The 26,154-nt window shown below is 29.6% G+C and overlaps 1 protein-coding gene across 5 annotated transcripts in view; it reads left to right on the top strand.

Annotated features, from left to right (window-relative positions):
* LOC129757814 (calcium-binding mitochondrial carrier protein SCaMC-2) overlaps nucleotides 1-26,154 on the top strand; it is an 82,936-nt gene that overhangs the window by 10,913 nt on the left and 45,869 nt on the right. For 2 of the 5 annotated variants that reach the window (XM_055755130.1, XM_055755129.1), the window contains 3 exons: nucleotides 5,846-6,087; nucleotides 6,151-6,262; nucleotides 6,393-6,827. In XM_055755130.1, the coding sequence (XP_055611105.1) occupies nucleotides 5,846-6,087; nucleotides 6,151-6,262; nucleotides 6,393-6,827 (789 nt within the window). The remainder of the gene's footprint in view (nucleotides 1-5,845; nucleotides 6,088-6,150; nucleotides 6,263-6,392; nucleotides 6,828-26,154) is intronic. The other 3 variants (XM_055755131.1, XM_055755132.1, XM_055755133.1) reach the window with 3 other exon arrangements.

Genomic DNA, 26,154 nt, shown 5'->3' with positions numbered 1-26,154 from the left:
TTAGCCATATGTTCGATCGACTAATTTTGCGTCTTATTTTGAATTTTGAATTTTGAATTTTGAATTTTGAATTTTGAATTTTGAATTTTGAATTTTGAATTTTGAATTTTGAATTTTGAATTTTGAATTTTGAATTTTGAATTTTGAATTTTGAATTTTGAGTTTTGAATTTTGAATTTTGAATTTTGAATTTTGAATTTTGAATTTTGAATTTTGAATTTTGAATTTTGAATTTTGAATTTTGAATTTTGAATTTTGAATTTTGAATTTTGAATTTTGAATTTTGAATTTTGAATTTTGAATTTTGAATTTTGAATTTTGAATTTTGAATTTTGAATTTTGAATTTTGAATTTTGAATTTTGAATTTTGAATTTTGAATTTTGAATTTTGAATTTTGAATTTTGAATTTTGAATTTTGAATTTTGAATTTTGAATTTTGAATTTTGAATTTTGAATTTTGAATTTTGAATTTTGAATTTTGAATTTTGAATTTTGAATTTTGAATTTTGAATTTTGAATTTTGAATTTTGAATTTTGAATTTTGAATTTTGAATTTTGAATTTTGAATTTTGAATTTTGAATTTTGAATTTTGAATTTTGAATTTTGAATTTTGAATTTTGAATTTTGAATTTTGAATTTTGAATTTTGAATTTTGAATTTTGAATTTTGAATTTTGAATTTTGAATTTTGAATTTTGAATTTTGAATTTTGAATTTTGAATTTTGAATTTTGAATTTTGAATTTTGAATTTTGAATTTTGAATTTTGAATTTTGAATTTTGAATTTTGAATTTTGAATTTTGAATTTTGAATTTTGAATTTTGAATTTTGAATTTTGAATTTTGAATTTTGAATTTTGAATTTTGAATTTTGAATTTTGAATTTTGAATTTTGAATTTTGAATTTTGAATTTTGAATTTTGAATTTTGAATTTTGAATTTTGAATTTTGAATTTTGAATTTTGAATTTTGAATTTTGAATTTTGAATTTTGAATTTTGAATTTTGAATTTTGAATTTTGAATTTTGAATTTTGAATTTTGAATTTTGAATTTTGAATTTTGAATTTTGAATTTTGAATTTTGAATTTTGAATTTTGAATTTTGAATTTTGAATTTTGAATTTTGAATTTTGAATTTTGAATTTTGAATTTTGAATTTTGAATTTTGAATTTTGAATTTTGAATTTTGAATTTTGAATTTTGAATTTTGAATTTTGAATTTTGAATTTTGAATTTTGAATTTTGAATTTTGAATTTTGAATTTTGAATTTTGAATTTTGAATTTTGAATTTTGAATTTTGAATTTTGAATTTTGAATTTTGAATTTTGAATTTTGAATTTTGAATTTTGAATTTTGAATTTTGAATTTTGAATTTTGAATTTTGAATTTTGAATTTTGAATTTTGAATTTTGAATTTTGAATTTTGAATTTTGAATTTTGAATTTTGAATTTTGAATTTTGAATTTTGAATTTTGAATTTTGAATTTTGAATTTTGAATTTTGAATTTTGAATTTTGAATTTTGAATTTTGAATTTTGAATTTTGAATTTTGAATTTTGAATTTTGAATTTTGAATTTTGAATTTTGAATTTTGAATTTTGAATTTTGAATTTTGAATTTTGAATTTTGAATTTTGAATTTTGAATTTTGAATTTTGAATTTTGAATTTTGAATTTTGAATTTTGAATTTTGAATTTTGAATTTTGAATTTTGAATTTTGAATTTTGAATTTTGAATTTTGAATTTTGAATTTTGAATTTTGAATTTTGAATTTTGAATTTTGAATTTTGAATTTTGAATTTTGAATTTTGAATTTTGAATTTTGAATTTTGAATTTTGAATTTTGAATTTTGAATTTTGAATTTTGAATTTTGAATTTTGAATTTTGAATTTTGAATTTTGAATTTTGAATTTTGAATTTTGAATTTTGAATTTTGAATTTTGAATTTTGAATTTTGAATTTTGAATTTTGAATTTTGAATTTTGAATTTTGAATTTTGAATTTTGAATTTTGAATTTTGAATTTTGAATTTTGAATTTTGAATTTTGAATTTTGAATTTTGAATTTTGAATTTTGAATTTTGAATTTTGAATTTTGAATTTTGAATTTTGAATTTTGAATTTTGAATTTTGAATTTTGAATTTTGAATTTTGAATTTTGAATTTTGAATTTTGAATTTTGAATTTTGAATTTTGAATTTTGAATTTTGAATTTTGAATTTTGAATTTTGAATTTTGAATTTTGAATTTTGAATTTTGAATTTTGAATTTTGAATTTTGAATTTTGAATTTTGAATTTTGAATTTTGAATTTTGAATTTTGAATTTTGAATTTTGAATTTTGAATTTTGAATTTTGAATTTTGAATTTTGAATTTTGAATTTTGAATTTTGAATTTTGAATTTTGAATTTTGAATTTTGAATTTTGAATTTTGAATTTTGAATTTTGAATTTTGAATTTTGAATTTTGAATTTTGAATTTTGAATTTTGAATTTTGAATTTTGAATTTTGAATTTTGAATTTTGAATTTTGAATTTTGAATTTTGAATTTTGAATTTTGAATTTTGAATTTTGAATTTTGAATTTTGAATTTTGAATTTTGAATTTTGAATTTTGAATTTTGAATTTTGAATTTTGAATTTTGAATTTTGAATTTTGAATTTTGAATTTTGAATTTTGAATTTTGAATTTTGAATTTTGAATTTTGAATTTTGAATTTTGAATTTTGAATTTTGAATTTTGAATTTTGAATTTTGAATTTTGAATTTTGAATTTTGAATTTTGAATTTTGAATTTTGAATTTTGAATTTTGAATTTTGAATTTTGAATTTTGAATTTTGAATTTTGAATTTTGAATTTTGAATTTTGAATTTTGAATTTTGAATTTTGAATTTTGAATTTTGAATTTTGAATTTTGAATTTTGAATTTTGAATTTTGAATTTTGAATTTTGAATTTTGAATTTTGAATTTTGAATTTTGAATTTTGAATTTTGAATTTTGAATTTTGAATTTTGAATTTTGAATTTTGAATTTTGAATTTTGAATTTTGAATTTTGAATTTTGAATTTTGAATTTTGAATTTTGAATTTTGAATTTTGAATTTTGAATTTTGAATTTTGAATTTTGAATTTTGAATTTTGAATTTTGAATTTTGAATTTTGAATTTGGAATTTTGAATTTTGAATTTTGAATTTTGAATTTTGAATTTTGAATTTTGAATTTTGAATTTTGAATTGTGAATTTGGAATTTTGAATTTTGAATTTTGAATTTTGAATTTTGTATTTTTAATTTTTAATTTTGAAATTTGAATTTTGAATTTTGAATTTTGAATTTTGAATTTTAAATTTTTTATTTTGAATTTTGAATTTTGAATTTTGAATTTTGAATTTTGAATTTTGAATTTTGAGTTTTGAGTTTTGAATTTTGAATTTTGAGTTTTGAATTTCGAATTTTGAAGTGATGGCTGTTTTATCCTCAATTTTCCAACACTTCTTTCTCATAATGCTTTTGCTTAAAAATTTTTTTTTTGTTATTTTAGCACTATTTGAGTATCCATTTTTAGCTTTTTTACATTAATAGTTTTTAATATATAAAAGTTACTTTAAAAAATATGTCCTTAAATCAATAAACCGCTTACTTAATTTTTTTTTTCAAAAGCTTTTAGTAACGAAAAAGGTACTTGGTAAAAATCTTTGAATGTGCTTCAGAGTCTAGTAGATTAAACTTATTTGATTAGAGTGTAAAAACAGATTTTAAAAGTCTACAATTTCTTAAAAATAACTTATTCTTTGCGCAAATCAAATTAACTGAATCTACCAAACTCTTGAGCAAATTGAAATATTTTAACCATATTTACATGGAATCAAAATGTCAAAAGTCAATGGATCAGATTAAAAATTAGCGGTTCAAAGCTGATAATTGCAAACTTGATCCAAAATTAAGATTTTAGTTTGAAAATTGGCTCTTATAAAAACTGCGATATTAATAATCTTAAACAACAAACTGATGAAATACAAAATTCCTTGCAGATTTTTTAAGAGAAGATTACTTGTTTTTTTATTACCAAATATTTTTTCTTAAAAATGAACTCCACAATTAAAATCTTTTGGATGTTCGGAGGTTTTTGTATGAAACAAAATTTGAAACTAAAATTTTACTTCATATTCGTGATTTTAGTTGAATTTTTTATACAAACTTACTTTGATTAAAAAATTGAAATTATGAATTGAATTAACAAAAAAAATATCAGTCTGCGATCTCTTGCAATTTGAATTCCGCAACGAAACATTCGTCTTAATATCTTGATTGTGAAACTCATTTACGAGCTAAATCATTATCTGGCTTTTGAAAATAAATCTGAATCTGAATTCAAAATTTAGATTTGAATCTGTTTTTAAAGGTTCAAAACAGATTTCTGAAATATTAAAAATCTGAGCTCGCATATGAGTTTCAAAAATCATGAATAAAATCATTGAAACTGATGATTGAAAATCATGAATTCGAGTTTCGAAAACCATTTCATTAAAAATTCATGGTTTTCGAAACTAGAATTCATAATTTTTGCAACTGATAAAACCAAATTTTAACCGCAATTTCAAACAACTTTTCATTTCATAAGAATCATAATTTGGCAAAAAATAATTAGGTTTGTAATCAAATTTAGAAAGTTTTTCATATTTTCAAAGTTTTGAAACTGAGCTTTAAATATTCATTATATTCTCTAATGTCTCGATATACTTTTGATTTTTTTTAAGTTTGAAAATTTAGGCAACATGAATAACTTTTGAACATTTGATGTAAGCTGAGAAAATTTAAATTATAATTTTTCACATTTGCGGAATCAAGAGTATGAAATGGCTGAAGTTGTTTTAATATAAATTTTCGTTTCGAAGTATTTGTTCTGCGATTCCAAAACAATTATTCTAAGATTTAAATTTTCTTTCAGAATTTTTCCTCAAATTTGAGATTTTTCAATTTGCATCATTTTGTGTGTGAGGTTATCGAAGATTGAATTATAAAGTCAAAATGACAAATCATTCTGGTAATTTTGTTAATTTCAATCATGTCTGTCGTATTCGTAGCTTCAAGCTGTCTTTCTTCAAGTTGCTTCTCCTTCTTTAATCTCCTATGTCACTACAAAAACATCTCACGTCTGTACCTTGAAACATCTCTTCAAAAACTGAATAATTTCTAAAAGTAGTCAATCCAGATCTCTCTATACCCAAACTTGTTTCAAAGTAGGTAGATTCATATTACTAAATCAAAATAGTCCTCCTGATGATCCTAAAATATTCATAATGATTCTTTTTACTCTCCAACATCAACAAGTAGAACATGAAGTGTCGCTTGCATGCAAGTTATATTTCCGTGTTTTCAAATGCAGATGGCAGCAGCTAATCAGGCCATAAAGGGTGACTCATCTGAAAAAAGATTTCTGTCTTTGGTTAAGAGTAAAATTAGACTTAACAAATTTTGTTGAATAAATATTTACTTACACAAAAAAAAACACAATCGTAAAATGTATTATAACATTAGATTTCTATATAATTTCATAATTTTATTATTATATTTGATTGTATTTAGAATGACTAATATTTGATAAGTGAGGACTGCTTTTCAAATTTATAGTAATTTTATAATTAACTTTATTTTAACTGATTATTTTTATTCTCTTTCGTTTTCATGTTGTGTCCTAACACCATCATAACATAACACGCACATACACGTATAATTTGAATCATTCAAAAAACATAACCCTCATCCTTTAACATAAAAAACACAATCACTGGTTCGTGACATGAAAATCATCGGTACATTACCCCCTCTCCAAAAACCACCCCAGGAATACGGACATTCCCTATTCTTTCAGCGGTTCCTCAAACAGTCGGACCAAACCGAATCCGGCGATGTGGGCCTGGCCGAGTTCATCCACTATGTGCGGGAGCACGAGAAAAACCTCCGGCTACAGTTCAGCCATCTGGACAAAAACCGGGACGGCAAGGTCGATCTGGAGGAAATGATTACGGCCTTCAAGGAGCTGGGCATCGACATGGACCGACACGAGGCGGCCAAGTTACTTAAGAGGTTTGTATTTTTGAATTTACCAATCATAAACGCTTAAAACTAATGAGAACTTTTATATTTTAGGATGGACAAAGACGGAAGTCTCAACATCAGCTACGACGAGTGGCGAGACTTCCTGTTGCTGGCACCATCTGCAGATATTCACGAACTCGTCAAATACTGGAGGCATTCAACCGTAAGTAATTCAACCAATTTCTTTCCCCGTTGCAAAGTTCTTAGAACGAACTACTAAATCTTATGTTGACTTATATGTTTCTTGTTTTCATCCTATAAACCGAATCATTCCGGAAAACAATGTTCTGAAGAACCTAAGGTACAATGAATCCTATCTAGCCATGATTGGCCGCGATAATCAGCCTTTCCAAAGTTCAAACCAGTTGCCTTCCGAATCGAAGTACAGTTCAAAAACGCGTAGTACCGAAACGAGTTACCCTAGCAATAGTAATCAAAATAGTTACAGTAGTAGCACTAGTAGTAGTAGCAAATCTACAATCGAACAAGATTTTAACGGATCAACCTCGCCGTCCCCTGATTTTCAACCGGGGTCCCCATCGACAGTGACCCCAGACGACGAATCGCAAACCTCGCTGTCGTCTCCGCTCAGTCTGATCGATCTCGAACAAGCGATCGAACATGTCACTGAGCTGATCCTGAATCCGGGCCTTTTTGCCGGACCATCCGGTTCCGGTTCCCCTCACATGTACCACCAAAATACGTCACACCTGTTGGTGGATGGTAAGGTACAGTGGAATATTTTTTTAAAGCAAAGAAACATTAAACAAATCACCACTTACTGCTAAATTCATCTATAGTTTGAGTTCTTCTTTGGTTTTAATGCATTGATGAAAAAATTTATTCTTTGAAAGTTTGATGAAAGCATTTTCTTATTGCTTGCGAATTATTGTTTTCTGTTGTTCTGTCAAAACTGCAAAACGGGATACTGCTGCGCAAATGCTTTGATTGTTGCAAGCGTATCAATCATCCTTTCGACCTATTCATTGATTTTTAGAACAAAACTTTCTGTACGGTATTATCTCACATAATTTCTCTATTGGCACAAACAATTTTAGTTATTAAGTATAAGTTGGTTCTGGAAACATGTCAAACAGACAAAAATTAACGACGCCCTCTATTAATTCAGGAGACTCGTCTGTACCTGTATCATTCGCCATCAGATGTACAACTCGAACTGCTTCAAATTGTAGGGACGAAAGCCGTAATTAGTTAGTATAGTGTCCAGTTTAGCTAAATACTACAAATAGCCATTCGAATTTTTATAGTTTAAGCTTTGAACATTGTTCACATATTGGTAGTATCTTAAAGCTCATTGTGGTTGAAATATAATCTTTCTTCGAGTCATATATGTATACTACTTGGCAAGGCATTTTAGAAAGTATTGTGAATTTTGTTTGAGGAAGGGTTTGAACCAATTCAGCCGAGAGCTTTATAAATGTTTTTGGTAAAAATTAGTGAGTTTTGAAATTATTAATTTCAAGTTCATGCGACTTTGAAATTTTTTGTCTTCTTAAATTTTTGGTCTTCTCACTCATTGCCATCAAGTGTCGGTACACGGAGAAAATAGTATAGTATTTCCAACAATAATCCACTTGTATTCAATCATACATCTGATCATCTGATTGATTCTCGATCAACTGTAATTATCAAAATTTCATCAATACATATAATAGACAATCTGATTCAATCCGTACATTCAACTATAGTTGTATGATTGATTTTGTGCATTCAACTATAAATATAAAAGATTCAACTATAATGTACGATTGATGTCATACATTCAACAATAATTATAGTAGATTCAACTATATTAATATGATTGATTTGATTGTAAATATGGTATATTCAACTATGAATATATGATTGATTCAATTATAAATATGATGGATTCAATTATATTTCAATGATTGATTCAATGAGGTCAACTATAAATATTGTAAATTTAAATTCTGTTTATAATGGAAGTTACCATATCTCATCATATCATGATTATGATGTTTTTCTTCAGAATAATTTTGTGGCTACGTTTTATTTTTTGAATTTATTATTTCGGCATTTTTTCTAGTTCGTTTTAGCCGCCACGATGCTAGAAAAGTTGACCAGAAATCCCGATATCCACGTCCTGATTCCTCCGCTGTTGTTCTTCGTGCATCTTAATGCATGGTTGCCCAGCGAATTGTGCGTCTTAACTAATCGGTCCCGGAAGATGTCCTTAGAAGTCGGTGCTTCTGCATCCGGCGAAGATTGGCCTTGTGGGGGGAAAATTCACTCAACATCATGACATCGATCTATCATTCGCTTTACCGACCTTCCTTACTTACAAATATCATTTTCCTGTGGGATCCTGCCATAATTGCGTAGAGGAACGTCGAGACCCACGTCAATTTCGCGGGCAACCAGTGTAGGTGTACCTTTCCCAATTCCAGGAACTATCGGCCTACTACACGACCGCTGCCAGGAACTAGTGGAGGAAAATTTTTCTCCCTCACCGGAGAGCGATCAGGAATTGCCAGCTGAGCCCTAAAAACAGCACCACGAACACTGCAGAGAACACGTACTGGTCTCACATTAACAATTTTTTAAATTTTTGCTGATGAACTCTATAGTTTTCATGTATTACACAATCAATCATAAAAATATAGTTGAATTTACTATATTTATAGTTGAATACCTAAAATCAATCATACAATCGTAGTTGAATTAATCATATTTACAGTTGATTCAATTATACCATTACAATTGAATCTATTATATTTATGGTTAAATGTGGAAGGTAAACCAGGAATGTATTGTTGAATCTATTATATTTATAGTTGAATGCCTAAAATCAATCATACAATTGTAGCTGGATCTATTATATTTACAGTTTTCTCAAATATACCATTACAGTTGAATCCATTATTATATTCTTAGTTGATTGCGTCAAGTCATCAGTTTGTAGTTGAGTTTATTATATTTATAGTTGAATGCGAAAAAATCAACTGCGCTTTGATGATACCAATCATCAAAGCGCAGTTGATTTTTTCGCAGCTGAAACAGTGGTCTTTTTTCTTCGTGTAATTGAACTGAGAATACTACCTTTACGTTGGCATTTCCTTTCCTGATTGTCTAAGGAACTCATAAAGTACAATTGGAATTAAACCAAACCCAATGATACTTTTAACACGTAGTTCTGCCTAGAAGCTGGAATTTAGGTTGATCTGGTCAGTGGAAACCAGCTTCTGCGTTTTCTCTGAAGAGAATTTATCCCAAGGGCCAGCTTGATGTCGCTAACTTAGAAACTGTATAAAAGAGGATTCAAGTATAAACCCTAGGGTTACATACATCATGTTTGAAGTCCTTATTATTTAAATATTTCCGTAAGCAATTGCGGCTTTTAAAATATATAACGAAAAAAAAGTTTCTTGTAGAACCATCATGAAAACAAATTACCGTGAAATTTTTAGTTCAAGAGATAGGTATTTGATGTCTTCGACAAAGTTTTATGAATAATTATGCTCTAAAATATTGTAGAATAATGTAGGCCTCTTTCCTATCAGCGTTAGAAAATAATTTTCATATCTCTGAAACTATATAAACCACGTTAAAATTATTTGTTGTAAAAGTTTGTTTCAGATTTTTATCGCCGTTATAATTGTTGATTATAATATTTAATGGCATTGCGGCGAGAATTCTAAGTAGAAATTTAAGACATTGTGAAATACACTGCCGGCCAAAAGTTTGGGATCACCCACTAAAAAACATGCAAATTTTGATCGTTCATATCTCAGCCGTCTTAAGACATATTGTAAATCTTCTGATATCATTTGAAAGATAATGAGCAATAGCTATCTCGGAGGTATTTTGTTCAAATATAATGTTTTAGTTTTGAGCTTAAAACTTAACATAAAGTTATAACATTTTCAAAAAGTCGCACTCAATATTCAAAGCCGATCATCTCGGGATAGGGTGGACCAAATCTCAAAATTTGAGTGGCATTAGAATTCCTGTTCTTTACTTCTCAAAACACAATCAAAAAAAATTGAGAAAAAATTCAAGAATGTATTTTTAATTAATAAAATATACACTTGAGTTATCGTCCAAAAGTTTGGGATCACCTCTTTGTATGGTGAGTTTGGGATCATTCTTATAAAAACATGCAAATTTATTTTATTCATATCTTTCTCATCTAACATCGTATTGCAGAGCTGAAGGGTTCATTTGGAAGCTTAGGAATTGTTGTTTTTTAATAAATTCATTCAAAAATTATATTTTAAGGTGAGAACTATAAAAAAAATCTGGGAACTTTCAAAAAACAATTAATTTCAGGTGATTTTTTATGGTTATCACTTCAAAATATAATTTTTGAATGAATTTATTAAAAAACAATAATTCCTTACCTTCAAATGAGCCCTTCAGATCTGCAATAAGATGTTAGATGAGAAAGATATGAATAAAACAAATTTGCATGTTTTTATAAGAATGATTCCAAACTCATCATACAAAGAGGTGATCCCAAACTTTTGGACGATAACTCAAGTGTCTATTTTATTAATTAAAAATACGTTTTTGAATTTTTTCACAAAATTTTTTGATTGTGTTTTGAGAAGTAAAGAACAGGAATTCTAATGCCACTCAAATTTTGAGATTTGGTCCACCCTATCCCGAGATGATCGGCTATGAATATTGAGTGCGATTTTTTGAAAATGGTATAACTTTAGGTTAAGTTTTAAGTTCAAAACTAAAACATTATATTTGGGCAAAATACCTCCGAGATAGCTATTGAACATTATCTTTCAAATGATATCAGAAGATTTTCAATATGTCCTAAGGCGGCTGAGATATGAACGATCAAAATTTGCATGTTTTTTAGTGGGTGATCCCAAACTTTTGGCCGGCAGTGTATATAGGCGGGTAGATGAAGCGAGTGCGCTTCGTAGAAGAAGTGAGTAGGCGATGAAGATGTAAGCGAAGGCAGTTTTGTATAGAAAGCTCAAAGCTGTCGGTTAGTCCTTTGCTGCGCACCGTCTGACTATGGAGAGGGGACGAAGCAATCGCATAGTCAGTCGGTGCGCAGCAAAGGAGTTAGAAATTATATGGGAGTCCTTTCACATCTCCTCAATTAACCCTCCAAAGCTCTTCGCAAAATATCCGTTAAGGGGTGAATTTTACCTGTAGTTCGTTAACCTATTTTGATGATATTAGATTCATTGTGTAGGTATTTTATTCTAGTTTCTTAATGTTTCAAAATTAAGCAGATAGGCAAATTTATTTTTAATTACTGACCACTTTGCCGTTTTATGTGTTTTCGTGATTTCAGAAATTATCAAGAATAAATCTATCCAACGATATACACATAAATATGATCGAGTCCTATGAAAATTTTGACCACTATCTCGGATTCTCTGGTAAAAAAAATTTAATTTTGAAAAATGACATCCAATTTTGGCTTCTTTTTAACTCAATTTTTAGTTTTTTCTCGTTTATTGCATTATCATTTTCACAGAACTTACTCGGTCTCTCAAAAATCTCAGTTCTTCAGTATATTGGAATGAAGATCAAGATGATTTCAATACAGCCTCCAAAGTCCCCACGTTGCAAGTTTCAAATTAATTCAGTAGTTTCCGAGCATATCGTTAACAGACAAAAAGACAGACCAAAATTTCATATCTTTTTTTGGCTCAAAATGTTATATGAGTCTTATAAAAAAGCAAAAGTATTACCAATTCGTGAATGAATATTGTTCAAGCGATCTAGACGTATTGCTAGGGTCAGATTTAGACAAAAATCATCATATTGTTCATATCGCTCTGCTTCATAAGTAAAAAACTCGCGGCTAGAAAACGATATTTATCTTGTAGGAATTGTTTGTCTACATAGTTTATAGTTCGCACGATAATGTTGTTGTGTTAGATTTTGAAGTAACGTATTGGATCGATAATGCGGCTCATGACTAATGTTTTCATCGTTTTTGTTTGTGTTTCGCACTTCTTAAGAACTAGAGGATTTTAGTTAGTCAGAGATTTAGTCAATCAACTTTTGAATGTTTGCTAGAAAGTCAAACAAATTATTGTAAAAATACGGTTCTAGGTTTAAGAGCAGGTTCTGAATGAACATTCGTCGAAAATATTTTTATTTCATCATACTTTTAAACAAGTGTTATCAAATTCGTGTCTACCAGGATCTAGCAGTTCAACTGTAAACATGTAACACGTTGACGTACGGTGACTTTCCGATTCATTCGTAATAAATACTATCTCCAAACAGATCAACCCGTGGGCGGAGGCTGATAATAGTTTGTCAATAATGATTAGCAATCGATTTGCTGTTGGTATTTTCCACCTGATGCTAGAGCTAAATGCTTGTTAAAATAAGGGAAAATGAGAATATCATGTTCGGTCTTTACGTAAGCTCGTCACTCTTTTTTTTTTCTATCAGTGCTCCAAGTCAAAAGTCACTCTCAAAAAATAAGTGTATACTCAATTTTTACCACGAGAATTTTTCATTTTTTTTAATTGCTTTCATCATTTGGATGAATCATACAGTTGACACAATATCAGCATTATTAAAATGTTTATACACATATGAGTAAACTCGATAAAAAATCAAATTCAGAAAAAAAAATTATCTAGAGTTTTAAAATTGAGTGTAGTGTACACTAGTGTACACTTTGTATGAAAATTTCAAGTTTATACATTTTTTTACCTTCTATAACTGTTTTGGTTGTTTTTACTGCCACAAATAGCAATAATTTTTTTGGAGCGATTCGTTTAGGCCTGAAGCGCAACGAGTTTTAATTTTGTTTGGAAATTTGTATGGGAAAACAACACTTTTCATTCAAAAACCGCTTGAGATGTACTGAAAGTTTCAAAAAAATATTTTTTTGTTTTTTAAATGTTCCTTGATTCTTGCAGTAAATTTAATGTAAACAAACCTAAAACCTAACTTGTACCAAATAAAAGATATTCGTTATTATTTCAAAATATTTTTTTTTTAATTTAAGCGATTTTGGCTGCTCATTTAAAAACTGTTCAACCGTAGGATAAAAATAAATAAAGTCGCTTAAAACTACTTTGCATAGCCAATAAATTTGTTGACTTATTCAATTTGAAAAAAAAAAACATTTTGAAATTTGTGAAAACTTTAGCCAGTAAAACCTGCTATTTTTAAATAATTTTCATTGAATTCAGACTTTTTATTTTGAAATGGTTATAACTTTTTTCATGAAAAACTTAGCTTCTTCTCATATTAGCGAAAACTGAAGCTTAAGAATAGGCATAACCAATTATTAAAGACAAACTTCATTTCAAGCTTATTTGAATTTTCTGGATGAATTTATGTGCAAAAATTTCTTCTCCCATACAAAATCAACCACTTATGGTATTTTCAACTACTTTCTGTGATTCAATCATAATTTTGTCTCTTGACAATATGTTTTCAAAAAGGTCATCAGCAGCGTGTATTGTATTTACATATTTATAAAGTTGAACCGTTGTTTTTTGTGATGAAATGGTAAAAAAAATCATAAAGGTAATGTTGTAATTTCTAGAAAATTTCAGTTAAAAATTCCGGTAAAAATCAGATAACAATTTTTTTTTTCAAAACTTGCTATTCAATGCTAGTTGAGGTTAAAAGGTTTTTTTTTTTAATTTTTCCTTAAAATATCAAATTCGCAAATCATTGTTTTGAAGTTTTGTCCATGTCGATCTCGCTTTTAGTCTGAGTGCAGTTTTGTTTTCTCCCAATTCGCTCCTGCTTCTTTTCGGTGACGAGTTCTTAAACTGTGATGAATAAAATCTCTAGTAACAAATCTCTATGAACAAAATACGAGGAACTTTTCCAGGTTTGAAGAATATTTCTCACAAATAGTGGTAACGTGTTGGCCTTATCGTTGTCAATCGATAGCATTTGAAGATACACCTTCAAGGTTTCATTATTCATATCCCATTTCCATCCCATTTCCCGCCAACGTTATCTTTTCATCGCCTACAATTTGTGAAACCTTACGTGAATTATTGTCCGAAAATAGACAATGCCGGGAGGACGTCGCATCTTTATTTTATTTTCAGATTCAGATCTGAGAATGGGAGCGGAAAAAGAAGAAAAGAATGACCAAGAAAAAACATGGTCAAGAAATGCGAAAACAAATTCGCATGTATTGTATACGTCAGTCCGATATACACACAAATGAGTTCAAAAGAAAGGAATTTTGCTAACAATAAAAAAAAGTTGGCTTATTCATTTCACTCAGAATATGTTTTTTTTTGGTTTGTTTTTTTTTTATGTCTGAGATACCAAGCGATAAACATCTAATTTTTAATAGTTATATTTGTTGTTACGATGCTGTGGCATTCATAAAAAGAGAAAATATTCGTATACATTTTCATCTTTTTTCTATTTCAGAATAATAATAGATTCTTTTTAAAATAATATCAGATTCGCTGGGGTAAACTCCGATCAATGAAAGTTAGAAAGCTAAAAAAACACACAAAACTGAAACAATTCTGCTATAGAAAGATCGCTCGCTGTCTAAGTTAGAAATTGTTATAAAAAAATATTGGAAAAATATGTTGTTTTCAAAAATACTTGTGAAAACTTGCAAAGTTCCAACATATATATAAAAAAAAACTTATTCCAAATGGTTATTTCTTGAGGAATTCTTTGTAAAATCATGATTTTTTTTTAGTATTAGTATGGCAGGAAGTAATATTTATATAAAATTTGAAAATCCAAGCAAATTAATTCGGTTGAAACTAGGTATTTACGCAGAAAAAAAAAATGGGAATATTTGTAGTCCAAGAAAAAATATCGTAAACAAATCACATCAAGAAGTTGTAATTTTATTGAAGCTCCTGTAATGAAACAGTAAAACGCATAGGAAAATTGAATCCTGTAAAATGAAATGATGTGATGTTCTGTCAAGTTGTTTTTGAGATAGCGTCCCATGGAGAAACTTTTCGACTTTAATTTTTGGGCAACACGTGCACCATCTATAATGCATACTATGAACCACCTTTTTTTTTCAAGTAAAGGTAATTTTCGCTTACGTTTGCTGTTTCCTGAAGCTTGATCTTCAAAATAACTCAATATTTTGAATTTAGTCGAAGTTATAACAAATTTATCCGATTGTCCTCCTTCAGCACAAAAACAACATATTTGACTTTTCATCACTCCACCATCGTTTTTGCGTAATGGCACGATTCCAGATCCAACTTAAACCGAGTACAAACTTTGTTGGACCTGTTGAAGAGCTTTGCAGAGAAAACGGTCGCATTTGCTGTCCATTACAAAATTTTTCAAAATATCTCTCCAGAAGCAGTCCAAATATTTTGCGCACGATTTTACCACCGTATTTTGTTTATTTTACCGGTGGGCAGCTTTTCTACCTTGTAGAAATGAAGTCAAGCCTATTAATAAGTCAGCTAGACGAACCTGTCACAATAAATTGACTTTTTTTATCACTTCCTCATTCATATTTTCGGATCGAGCTTGAAAAAACCTCTCACGTTTCTTTCACTTCATGGAATCAACAATCTTCACTTTCATTCAAATTCTAGCTCACTATTGGGTCCTCTAGGACGTCTTAAACGGTTTATCGTGTGGTCGAATAATCGATTTCGAGCTGTTTTTGGGTCTCCCACTGGGACTTTTCTGTATTTTTCTCGATCCTGCCCGAATTTTTTTTTATAAATGAATTCAATGAAATATGTATTGGACGCTATCTCAAAGACCACATGACAGATGGTCCCCAAATTTTGTGCACGTACACATTACATTACTAGGTAGCTTCACTGGAAATTTTATCAATTTTCATTCATGCATTCAAAAGTTATTCACGAAACTATAAACTTGTCTGCTAGATAAAGGAAATTGCTGTATGTTTTTGTACAATTTCGTCAATGAGCCAAATTTGAAAAAAAAATTGCTGTTATTTTTTGTAGGACAATCTTCAAATTTCAGTTTTTTTCTATTTTTAAAATTCGCATATTTTGTATTTTTGTACAAAAAATTTTTAAGTCACTATTTCACTATTCGATCGATTTCTGACCTTGGAAAGGAAAGATTATACATATTTCCTGATTTTTAATGTGTTTCATGACTATTTATAGAAGTTCTTCAAAAACTTAGTCTCAAAAAAGGCACACAGCTATTTCAAAATACTAATTAGAATTTATTTACTAGCATTTGAACTGGTTTTGTATGGCTTAGCTCTTCAAATAAAAATTGGTCCGGAAACTCCGTCCGGATTCAACTAGGTTGAACCAGATATGTTCGACTCACGCTATTTTAATCACGAGCATCCTGATTTATTTTAGATATTTAACGTCACTATCGGCGGCAAGCAGAAGCCCAAACATAGACTGTACTTCCAACGCTCGGATTTAAATCTAAAATAGTTTGTCTAGAATCTTGTTTGAAACAGTTGGATAATGGGGTCTTTTTTTTACTTCAAACTTTGAACTATTCTCCTTTTTGTATTTCGGTAAGATTTGTCTACATATTTCCGAAAAATTTGTTAACTTGTAACTTTTAAAAATTTTGACATAGGTCCAATTTGTCAAATTTTTGTCATAGGTTCATGATAGATAGTTTAAAAACCCCGATTTAATACACTTTACAGTGGATTGTAGCCTTTCTTACAGCCTGTAAAATATATTTGGGTACATATAAAACAAAATGAACTATGAATTATGATTAATGAATTTCATACGCAATAAATCCAAAATGAATTTAGGAAATAAAGATTCAAAGTTTTTATTTGGATAAAAGTATTTTTATATAATCATTATTTTCATATAAATTAACCTTTTTGAATGACTAGATTCTGGAATATCATGTATGATTCCGTTTCTATGACATTATAATCTATAACTCAATTTACTCCTTTTGGAGTTACAGCATATGATATCTTCAAAATGGAAGTGGTATAAAAATTAAGAGTACCTACAATTTGAAAAAAGATGCCTGACCATGTATTTCAAATAATTCAACCTCTCAAGTATATGAAACAAATACATAGATAAAATTTTTGGATAAAATTTCAAATGCTAGATACGATACCAAAATGTATAAAATCGGTACAATAAATTTTGAAAATTAAAAACATTGAAAATTTTGAAAGCGTAGTATTTTTAATTTTGTTATTTTGAGATTTTTATTCTGTTTTGTTGATTTTGTCTATTTCGTTAATTTTGTTAATTTGGTCATTTTTTAAATTTTGTCAATAATGTCAATTTTATCAATTTTCATGATTTTGTCAGCATTGTTAGTTCAGTAAATTTTGTTAATTTAACCAATTTTCTAGATTTTGTTTATTTGTCGATTTTAACAATTTTCATGATTTTATCAACTTTTTCAAATTTGAAAATTCTGTCAATTTTGTCAAATTTGTCAACTTTTTCAAATTTGTCAATTTGATCAGTTTTGTCAATTTTGTCAATCTTGTCAATGTTGTCAATTTTGACAGCTTTACCAATTTTGTCAATTGTGCAAGTGCATTTCGTCGATTTTGTCATTGTCAATTTGGCCAATTTTTTAAATTTTTTCAATTTCCTTCGATTCTGTCAAGTTTGTCAATTTGTCAATATTATAAATTTGGTCAAAATTTAGTCAATTGGGTCAATTTTGTAAATTTCGCCAGTCAATTTTGTCAATCTTTTCAATTTTGTCAATTTGTAAATATAGTGAATTTTGTCGATTTTGTCTTTGTGAATTTTGACAATTTGGTCATTTTGGTCAATTTGGTCAATTTTGTCACTTTTGTCGATTTTTGTCAGTTTTATCAATCTTGTCGATTTTGTCAATTCAGTGTATTTTGTCGATTTTGTCATAGTCAATTTTGTCAATTCTGCCAATTTTCTCGATTTTGTCGATTTTAAAAATGTTATCAATTTTTATGATTTTTTCAGCTATGTGAATTTTGTCAAATCAATGAATTAAGCCAAGTTTTTCAATTTGGTCAATTTGGTCAATTTTGTCAATATTGTCGATTTTTGTCAGTTTCATCAATCTTGTTAATTTTGTCAATTTAGTGAATTTTGTCGATTTTGTCATCGTTAATTTAGTCATTTTTTCAATTTTGTCGATTTTGTCAATTTTATCAATCTTGTCAATGTTGTCGATTTAATGAATTTTGTCGATTTTGTCATCTCTTTTGTCAAAATTGTTATTTTTGTCAATTTTGTCAATTTTTTCAATTTTGTTAAATTTGTCAGTTTTATCAATCTTGTCAATTTTGTCAATTTAGTGAATTTTGTCCATTTTATCATCGTCAATTTGGTCAATTCTGCCAATTTTCTCGATTCTGTCAATTTTATAAATTTTATCAATTAATGATTTTTTCAACTAAGTGAATTTTGTCAAATCAATGAATTATGTGAAGTTTGTCAATTTCGTCAATATAGTGAAATTGGTCTATTTAGTCAATTTTTTTCAATTTTGTCAATTTTGTCAATTTTTTCATTTTTGTATTTGGTCAACCTGGCGAAAATGGTTAATTCGGAGTTCTTTCCTGTTTCTTCAACTTTGTCAATAATGATTATAAGCTTTTTAGCATTATATGCATGTTCCAAAAAAAATCCCAAATGCTTCAAACTCTACTATGGAGGGCTTGGTGGCGCTACTGTTTGGTTGTCATCTTCCATTGGCTTAGCAAGTGAAAGTTCAGATTGACCTCCAAGCCGTCATCGTTTTTCTCTAGACACCAACCCCAACAACAACAACGCAACGTTAGATCTGAAGAGAGGAAGAGAAAAGGGAACAAAAAAACAAGCCCGAGAGCTTAAAGCTCGAGAGGATTCAGTAGCATTTGTCTTATTGGATTTAATTTGCTTCCACGGGCGAAATACTCTCCTGTCGTTGCTGCTTAAGAAAAAGCTTCGTAAGCACGAACGGCACGTGAGAAGATGAGAGCATGTGCATACATCGTCCGCGTACCCGTGTTGTTTTCCCCTTCTCAGAGCAATCTTTGCCTGAATATAATGTTGAGCGAAGTTACTATCGCTTTCGTACCATGCAGTGTGGGCATGAGGTACTCATCAACGACTTCAATAATTTTGGGGTCGTACCCCTTGGTGAAAACCATTTTTAAGTTTAATAATTCGGAGCTTCGGTTCCGAAATTTTTGGAATGGTTCGGTTGCAAACTGAATCATTAATATGAATAAATTAAACGATAGGTCGGGAGAATTTAAGTTGATGTCTTCCTCCCACACGGTTCCTGTCACGATGACATCGAACCTGAGTGAGAGTGAAGCCTGTCTGTTCTCCACACATCGACAGATCCATACTTTTAGATAGCAAGCGCGTATCAATGACGTCACGTATAATTTGACGTCATATATACGATAATCTTGATTTTAGTGATTGCTGGTTGTGGCTAGCAAGCCAAATTGACACGTTTTTTGGAGAGATGATTTTTGATATTTACTATGAAAAAAAAATTTTCAAACTATTTTGTATTTTTTTCTTTCTTTTATAGGTTGAAGAAGAAAAAAAATCAAATTTTTCAAGATAAAAATTATTTTTATTGTACTGCTCAGTTTCACAAAAACGTCGAGAACAAAGTTTACAAAAATTCACACAAATACACACAAATACACAGACATCATCAGAACTCGTCGAGCTGATTAGATAGGTACCTATAAAGGTATATCTAAGACCCATAATTAATGATCTCCCGAATCGACCGATAACTATACCTTTCTGTAAGAAAGGCAAAAAAAGTTTTTATTGAGAAAAGAATATTCCATTTTATTGTGAGTTTCAAATACGAAACAAATTTAAGGACTTCGTTTCGTCGATCGAAATCTGCCGGATCAAAGTCCAATCAACTAGGCAGCAAAGGCAAAAATACGTCAGTAACGGCCGGTCGAGATCACGATCCTTTGACACCGTAGTTGAATTCCGCGCTAAGCACTATGTATACACAATAAATAACCCACGATCCGAGTTTGTTTTGCCCGTGTGATAGTAGACAGACTAGCCTAGTAGTAAGTAAGTAGGTATACATCAGCACAAGTATTTAACACAGAAAATGCACAATCAAAAATCAACAAACGGAATAAATTATTGCCCCGATTCCAACGTCATCGCCGCTCCTGGGATTCGAGAGATAAGTTCTGGGGGCACGCGTCATGAGCTCTCCGCTCCAGGATCTTGGGAGGCCAAAGTCGAGTGGAAAAGTTTGTTAAAATAAGACAAAACATATAAATTACTTCCTTGGCAAAGACAGTCTAAACTGATCGAAACTTAGTTTACATCAACAGCAAGAATGTTTGACAAATGTCTTAGGCGAAAAATTCATATTATTTCAGATAAGGTTGCCAAAACTTTTCCAGTACGTATCCGTCCCGGACAAATCCGGGTAATTTTATACAAAAACCTGGCAAAAGCCGGGCATTTGATTTCAAAATTGACGATGAAAAATCCGGGTAATATCCGGTCAATTTTCTACCAAACCCCGAAATCCACAAAAATAAAAAATAAAAATTGAATAAAGATTTTTGTATTGTTTATCAAAACTCATCGAAAGACTTTAAACCGTATTTTAAGCTTCCAAAAAACCTTTCATGATTATTTTTATAAAACTTGCTAAAAACATTTAATTTTGGAGGCATAAATTAAAAAATCTTAAAAATAATTTTTTTTGTTTGATTTGACAAATAAACCCGGGTGAAATCCGGGCATTTTTAATGATATCCGGGCCGGGCCGGACAGTTGCAACATTTTGTATTAAATATCCGGGTAAATCCGGATGAAACCGGGCAATCTGGCATCATTTATTTAAGACCAAATTCGACCTATGAAATATCACCATCGTAATACACTTAGAGCATGTTTTTCAATCGTTAGAGTTTGAAAACTGATTTGATTATTCAATATTAACAGTAACTGTTTCCAAGAGAAGTTCAGAAAAATATTTTTCACAAATATGAGTCTATCAAACAACTGTGTTCTTGGTTACTGATAAGTGATAATGACTTCTAGCAACTTTGTGTAGCCGGCTAGGAATAAAAAAAAACAAAACAAAGCATAAACCATAGACTCTGAGCTCGTTGTAAATAAATGTACAAATACAAACATAATATTATTCCATGACGTGCATTAGCATATTACGAACATAATAATTATTATTTGTAGGTGTTTTCTTCCAAGGTTGTTTACTACAAAGATTATATTTTCATAGTTCATGGCTATTCATGAACTAAATTCTTAGTTTTCAGTTAAACAACATTCTCATAACGAGCGGATTTTAAATTCTTCACTAAATTAGTAAAATGTAGAATATTATACTTGTATATACAAAAGTAGAAACGTTTCCTTTGTAAAACCATCACGTGTAAACAGAGGATCAAAATGATAGAAATTTGGTATCCGAGGGTTTTTCGGGTCAGAGAAGGTTTCAAGTTTCTAGGCCCTCACACTTTGTTGAGAAGGGCCTCTATAGAAATTAAACTCAAAATATGACAGAACTCAAACGATTTTGAGATCATTTTCATAAAAATTGGTCCAGAAGCATGATTTGACAGAAGAAGTTGAAGAAGTTTTTTTCCATGTTGGCTTCCTACCACTATTTTGCAGAATTATTCCTATCGCTTTTGAAACGGCAAGTTCCCAAAAAATATTCATAGATAAAACAGCATATCTCATGCAATACTCATGTGATTTTTATGTTATTTAGTATAAATGCAAATTTTGACATGATGAGATAATTTATTTTACTAAATGGCCCATGAGACTAAGTCGATTTGAGATCATTTTTTCATCTAAAAAGCTTCGATTTGGTTCAAAACTCATCCATGATTTTTTGCAGAATTTTTAAGTAACGTTTACATAAGTGAACTTTGACTTTTGGGTTTGTATGGGACAATTGAATATTTTGTTAGAAAAAATCAACATAATTTTAGGGAAATGTTCCCGCTAAACAGCTTTATCCAAGACCTGAATTTTGTATCTACTTAGACAAAAAAGTTATTAGCTGTAGAATAGGGGTATGACTTTAGGCATTGGAAAACAATCAACTTAAATAACTGGCATCACTGCTGGTGCCTAGCGCGGTATTGCTTGGAAATAAGTCATGCAATATCTCGCTAGGCATCAGCAGTGATGTCAGTTGAGTTGAATGTTTTCCAATGCCAAAAGACATGCCCCTATTCAACAGCTCATAACATTTTTGCCTTATGAGATACGAAGTTACGGTCCTCGACAAAGTTGTTCAGCGGAAAAATTCCCCTAAATAATTTATAAATTGGCACAAAAACCATTAGCAGACTTGATTCCTCAGAGAAAAAAATGGTCCATCAAAAATACTACTCTACACTCAAAATTTGTAATTCTTAATCATATTTTGATGATGGAGTAAGGTTATTTAATAGTAACAATCTTGACTCGGAACTGATGTCAAAACCTCGAAAACTAATCTGAGGTTCAGAATGCAGTTACAGTTTTTCAAAATTTTCTCACTTATTGCTAGTAATTCTTTTCTGAATACTTAATTTTAAATAAGTTTTAAATCATTTCAGAGATTCTGGTTCCATTTTAATCAAAACTGAAATTGTGTTTGTGTTTTCATATTTCGGGTTATGTATCCAGTTTGGGATTTTTGATTTTCGGTTCAAATCATCCTAAAAAATTAAAACGAAAAGCTGTGTTTTAATTTGGTTTTACATTTCCTTCAAAATTTGATTCATGATTTTCGAAACCCATTCGTATTTTTTACATTTAGATAATATTTTTTCCCGAATATGAAAAAAAAAACTTCGAAATCATTCTGAATTTTTGTTCCATATTCTGGTTCGAGGTTCATGAACTTTATTCGTATGCAAAATTCAAACATAAAAAAAGCTTCAAAATGGCGATAAAGATGCATCATTCGAAATTTTTATTTTTTTTAGATTTGCATACATATAATTGAAATGAAGAAAATCATTGAAAGCCAAAACATCCGAATTATAATTATATATTCATGATTGAGGGCTCTGAAACTGATTTCAACTCCTGCCTGGCTTGTATTTCGAAATTCAGAAACCGTTTTAATGTACAATTCAGAAAACGTATCGAAATTCCGAAACATATAAAAAATTCAAATTTTGAATCCCGGTTCAAAATTCAGATTCAGCTCGTAAATGAGTTCCACAATCAAAATAAAACTATCAAGATGACTATTTCGAAAAAGAATTAAAATTGCAGGAGTTCGCAGGCTTCTAATTCTGATTGTAAGTTCGATTTTAAAATTCAACCAAAGTCAGTCCGTTTGCACAATCTAGCTGAAAATGACAAAAATTAGACAGAATTTGAGTTCATTTTGCGAGTTTTGTCTTTTGAAAAAATTATTTAAAAAAAAAAGGTCGTTTTTTTTCCGCGGTCGCGTTTTGCTTCGATACTGGGGGATGGTCTAAAATTGAAGAAAACTATCGAAATATTAGCAACTTATAACCGGAAGTGATGTGCGTGTGGAAGATAAACCATTACCCGTTTAATGAGGTGTATTGTCCTCGGGAAATTGAGGCGATTTGAAGATGAGTTTTTGTGCTGTGGAAGGCTTGATTCATTTCAAAGATTCACTGAAGAAAATATGAAAGAACAGTTAATAAAAAAAAATATATAATTTTCTGTCCTGTTCTCATTGAATATTATTTGTGCGAGAAAACGTTTAAAGAAGAAAGAAAGTACCACAAAGAAGAAAGAAAATGTAAAGAAGAAAGTCCCACGAATCAATGTGCCGGTGGAGACTAAAGTGCTTTTGTGACAAATTTCGAGGGAAAAATTAAGCTGTTCTTCAATTTTACTGAGTTTTCATGATAATGTTATGCAGTTAGAAAACCGTGGTACAAAATTATGCCTTGGCAATAGCGAAAAAATAATGAGGTTTTCAGACACATGTTTTCAGTTGCCTACGACCTTGGTTTAAGGCTACTTTTTATTTGGTTGAGTCGTCGAAGCTTATTGAGTTTAATGTGCCACTTCCTTGGTGTCGTTGGGGCAGGAGTTGTTCGCGAGGTTCTGTGGAGGAGAGGGGATGTGTGGTTATTTTCACTATCGGTCAAATTGACAAGGAAGAATTTCATGATTGCTGCGATCTTTTTGGATAATTCAAAAAGAAGGACGTATTGTAGCGCTGCTGCCCTTATAAGGCAATGGAGCTGTTAAATTTTCTGTTGTTTGCAGATAATTATCTACAGCGGGGTAATCCAAGCTAAGTATAATTTCAATGCCATTCTATGTTTTTCATTTGTATAATGGTTTTGAGTTACTGACTTTCCCTTTACAAAAAATTGCTGTTCGAAATTTCCATTTCAATACTGAAAATTAACATCGGCAATATCGCATCTTATTGTAAGTCATTAAAACCATTCGAGTTTTTAACAGAACTCGAAAGGTTTTGTTTCCCGTCTAATGTTTCCCTCTGTTCTTTTTTATTTGCAAGAGCTAGTAAAGGCGCTATATCCTTGGTCAATGACCAGAAATGAGAGTGCACAAAAATCCAAAATTGTAAAAAGTTTAAATTTGAAAATTGTATTTAAAGTTAGAAATTTCAGAATGTTTACACTTATGATGTCAGATTCCCAAACATAATTTGATCCTTATGTTTTGTGATTTCTGTGTACAAAATAACTCATTTACAGCCGACGAAGAATGACCAGAGCCACACTTCTTTTTATCAACAAGGAGCACTTTTTAGCGTGCTTCCAACGCATTGCCCCTCGGAGCGTATGGTACTGGTGGTCCACGCTTCTTCTCTTTTTTTTTTGTTCCTGACGTCTCTCCGTTCTCTGCTCCACAGTGGGCCCGGCCGATTTATGTTTTCTATTATTTTAATGTTTATATGTTAATATAATGGAAAACATGAACAAAGACAAAAAGAATAATAACAACCTTTTATTATTCTCCGGGATCAGACATAAGTTCTGGCTGTGGATGTATGATTAGTGATTAGTGATTAGTGATTAGTGATTAGTGAAAAAATTATTTAAAAAAAAAACATCCACAGAAATTGATTTTTAATGAAAAGAAGTAACATGTATCTTCCAGTAAAGAAATTGCAGGAAGTTCCATATGCTTTGGCATACTGTTCAACATTAATAATATTTCAGTTTTCAAGAACCAAATTTCACACTAAAATTCTCTAACTAGAATCGAGTTTGCATAAATCCGATTTTATTCGCAAAATTTTAATCTTTTGCTTTTACTTTTGAAAATTGTATTTATTTAAAAAAATTTCTCCTCTTCTTTCTGCTTTCTTAAAAATAACTCATTGTAAGTTCAAATCAAGTAAGCAAAATGAAGCAGTCCCGATTACCCGGTTTAACTCGGATATTCAATTAAAATAATTGGAAAGGTTTTTCCAAGCCCGGTTGCCCCAATTTTGTTGAAAAAAATCCTGATTTTGTCCGGATTTATTCACATTTTTTTTTTTGGAAAATCAAATAAATAATTCAAATTGCATCATTATAATGTTGAATTTTATCGAAATTGTTCATGCTTGATTTATAAGAATAAGCCTAACCGATTTTATGAGAGATTGAAATACGATTCAAAATCTTGGTATGATTTTTCGATGAAAATATAATGGTTCAAATGTTAGTTTCCTTTTCGATTTTTGTTGAATAGTTTCTGGATTTTTGTCAAATTTTCCCTGATATTGCCTAAAAAAATGTAAATAGAGTGCCCTGATTTTGCTAGGTTTTAAATGAAATAACCCGGATTTGCCCGGCAATCTTAAGCTAAGTTTACCACATTGAGATGCAAATTTTAAGATTTCATTCATCGATGAAAGTAAGTTTTCTATTCCGTTACTAAAGGATTCTTTATTCAAATCCTTATCATCATTTGAAAGATTTTAGGATGTATTTCCAATGGTGTTCATTTAACACGAAAAACTATTTATGTAAAAGAACTTTCATATGAATAATCAAATAGAATTGGAAAATAATATTTTATACTTATGCATTGTTTAAGAAATAATGTCATAAAAAAAAAGACCACAAACCCCCTCCCCCCATCATGAGTCAGTTCTTCCGGATGTAATCAGTTGATTTCTAAAAAAAAACTTTCCACATTCCAAAATCAATGT

Source organism: Uranotaenia lowii, chromosome 3 (genome assembly GCF_029784155.1).
Source record: "Uranotaenia lowii strain MFRU-FL chromosome 3, ASM2978415v1, whole genome shotgun sequence".
In the NCBI taxonomy this organism is placed as follows: Eukaryota; Metazoa; Arthropoda; class Insecta; order Diptera; family Culicidae; genus Uranotaenia; species Uranotaenia lowii.
The sequence above is the reverse complement of the archived record's forward strand: the minus strand, read 5'-3'. Positions and strand labels throughout refer to the sequence as shown.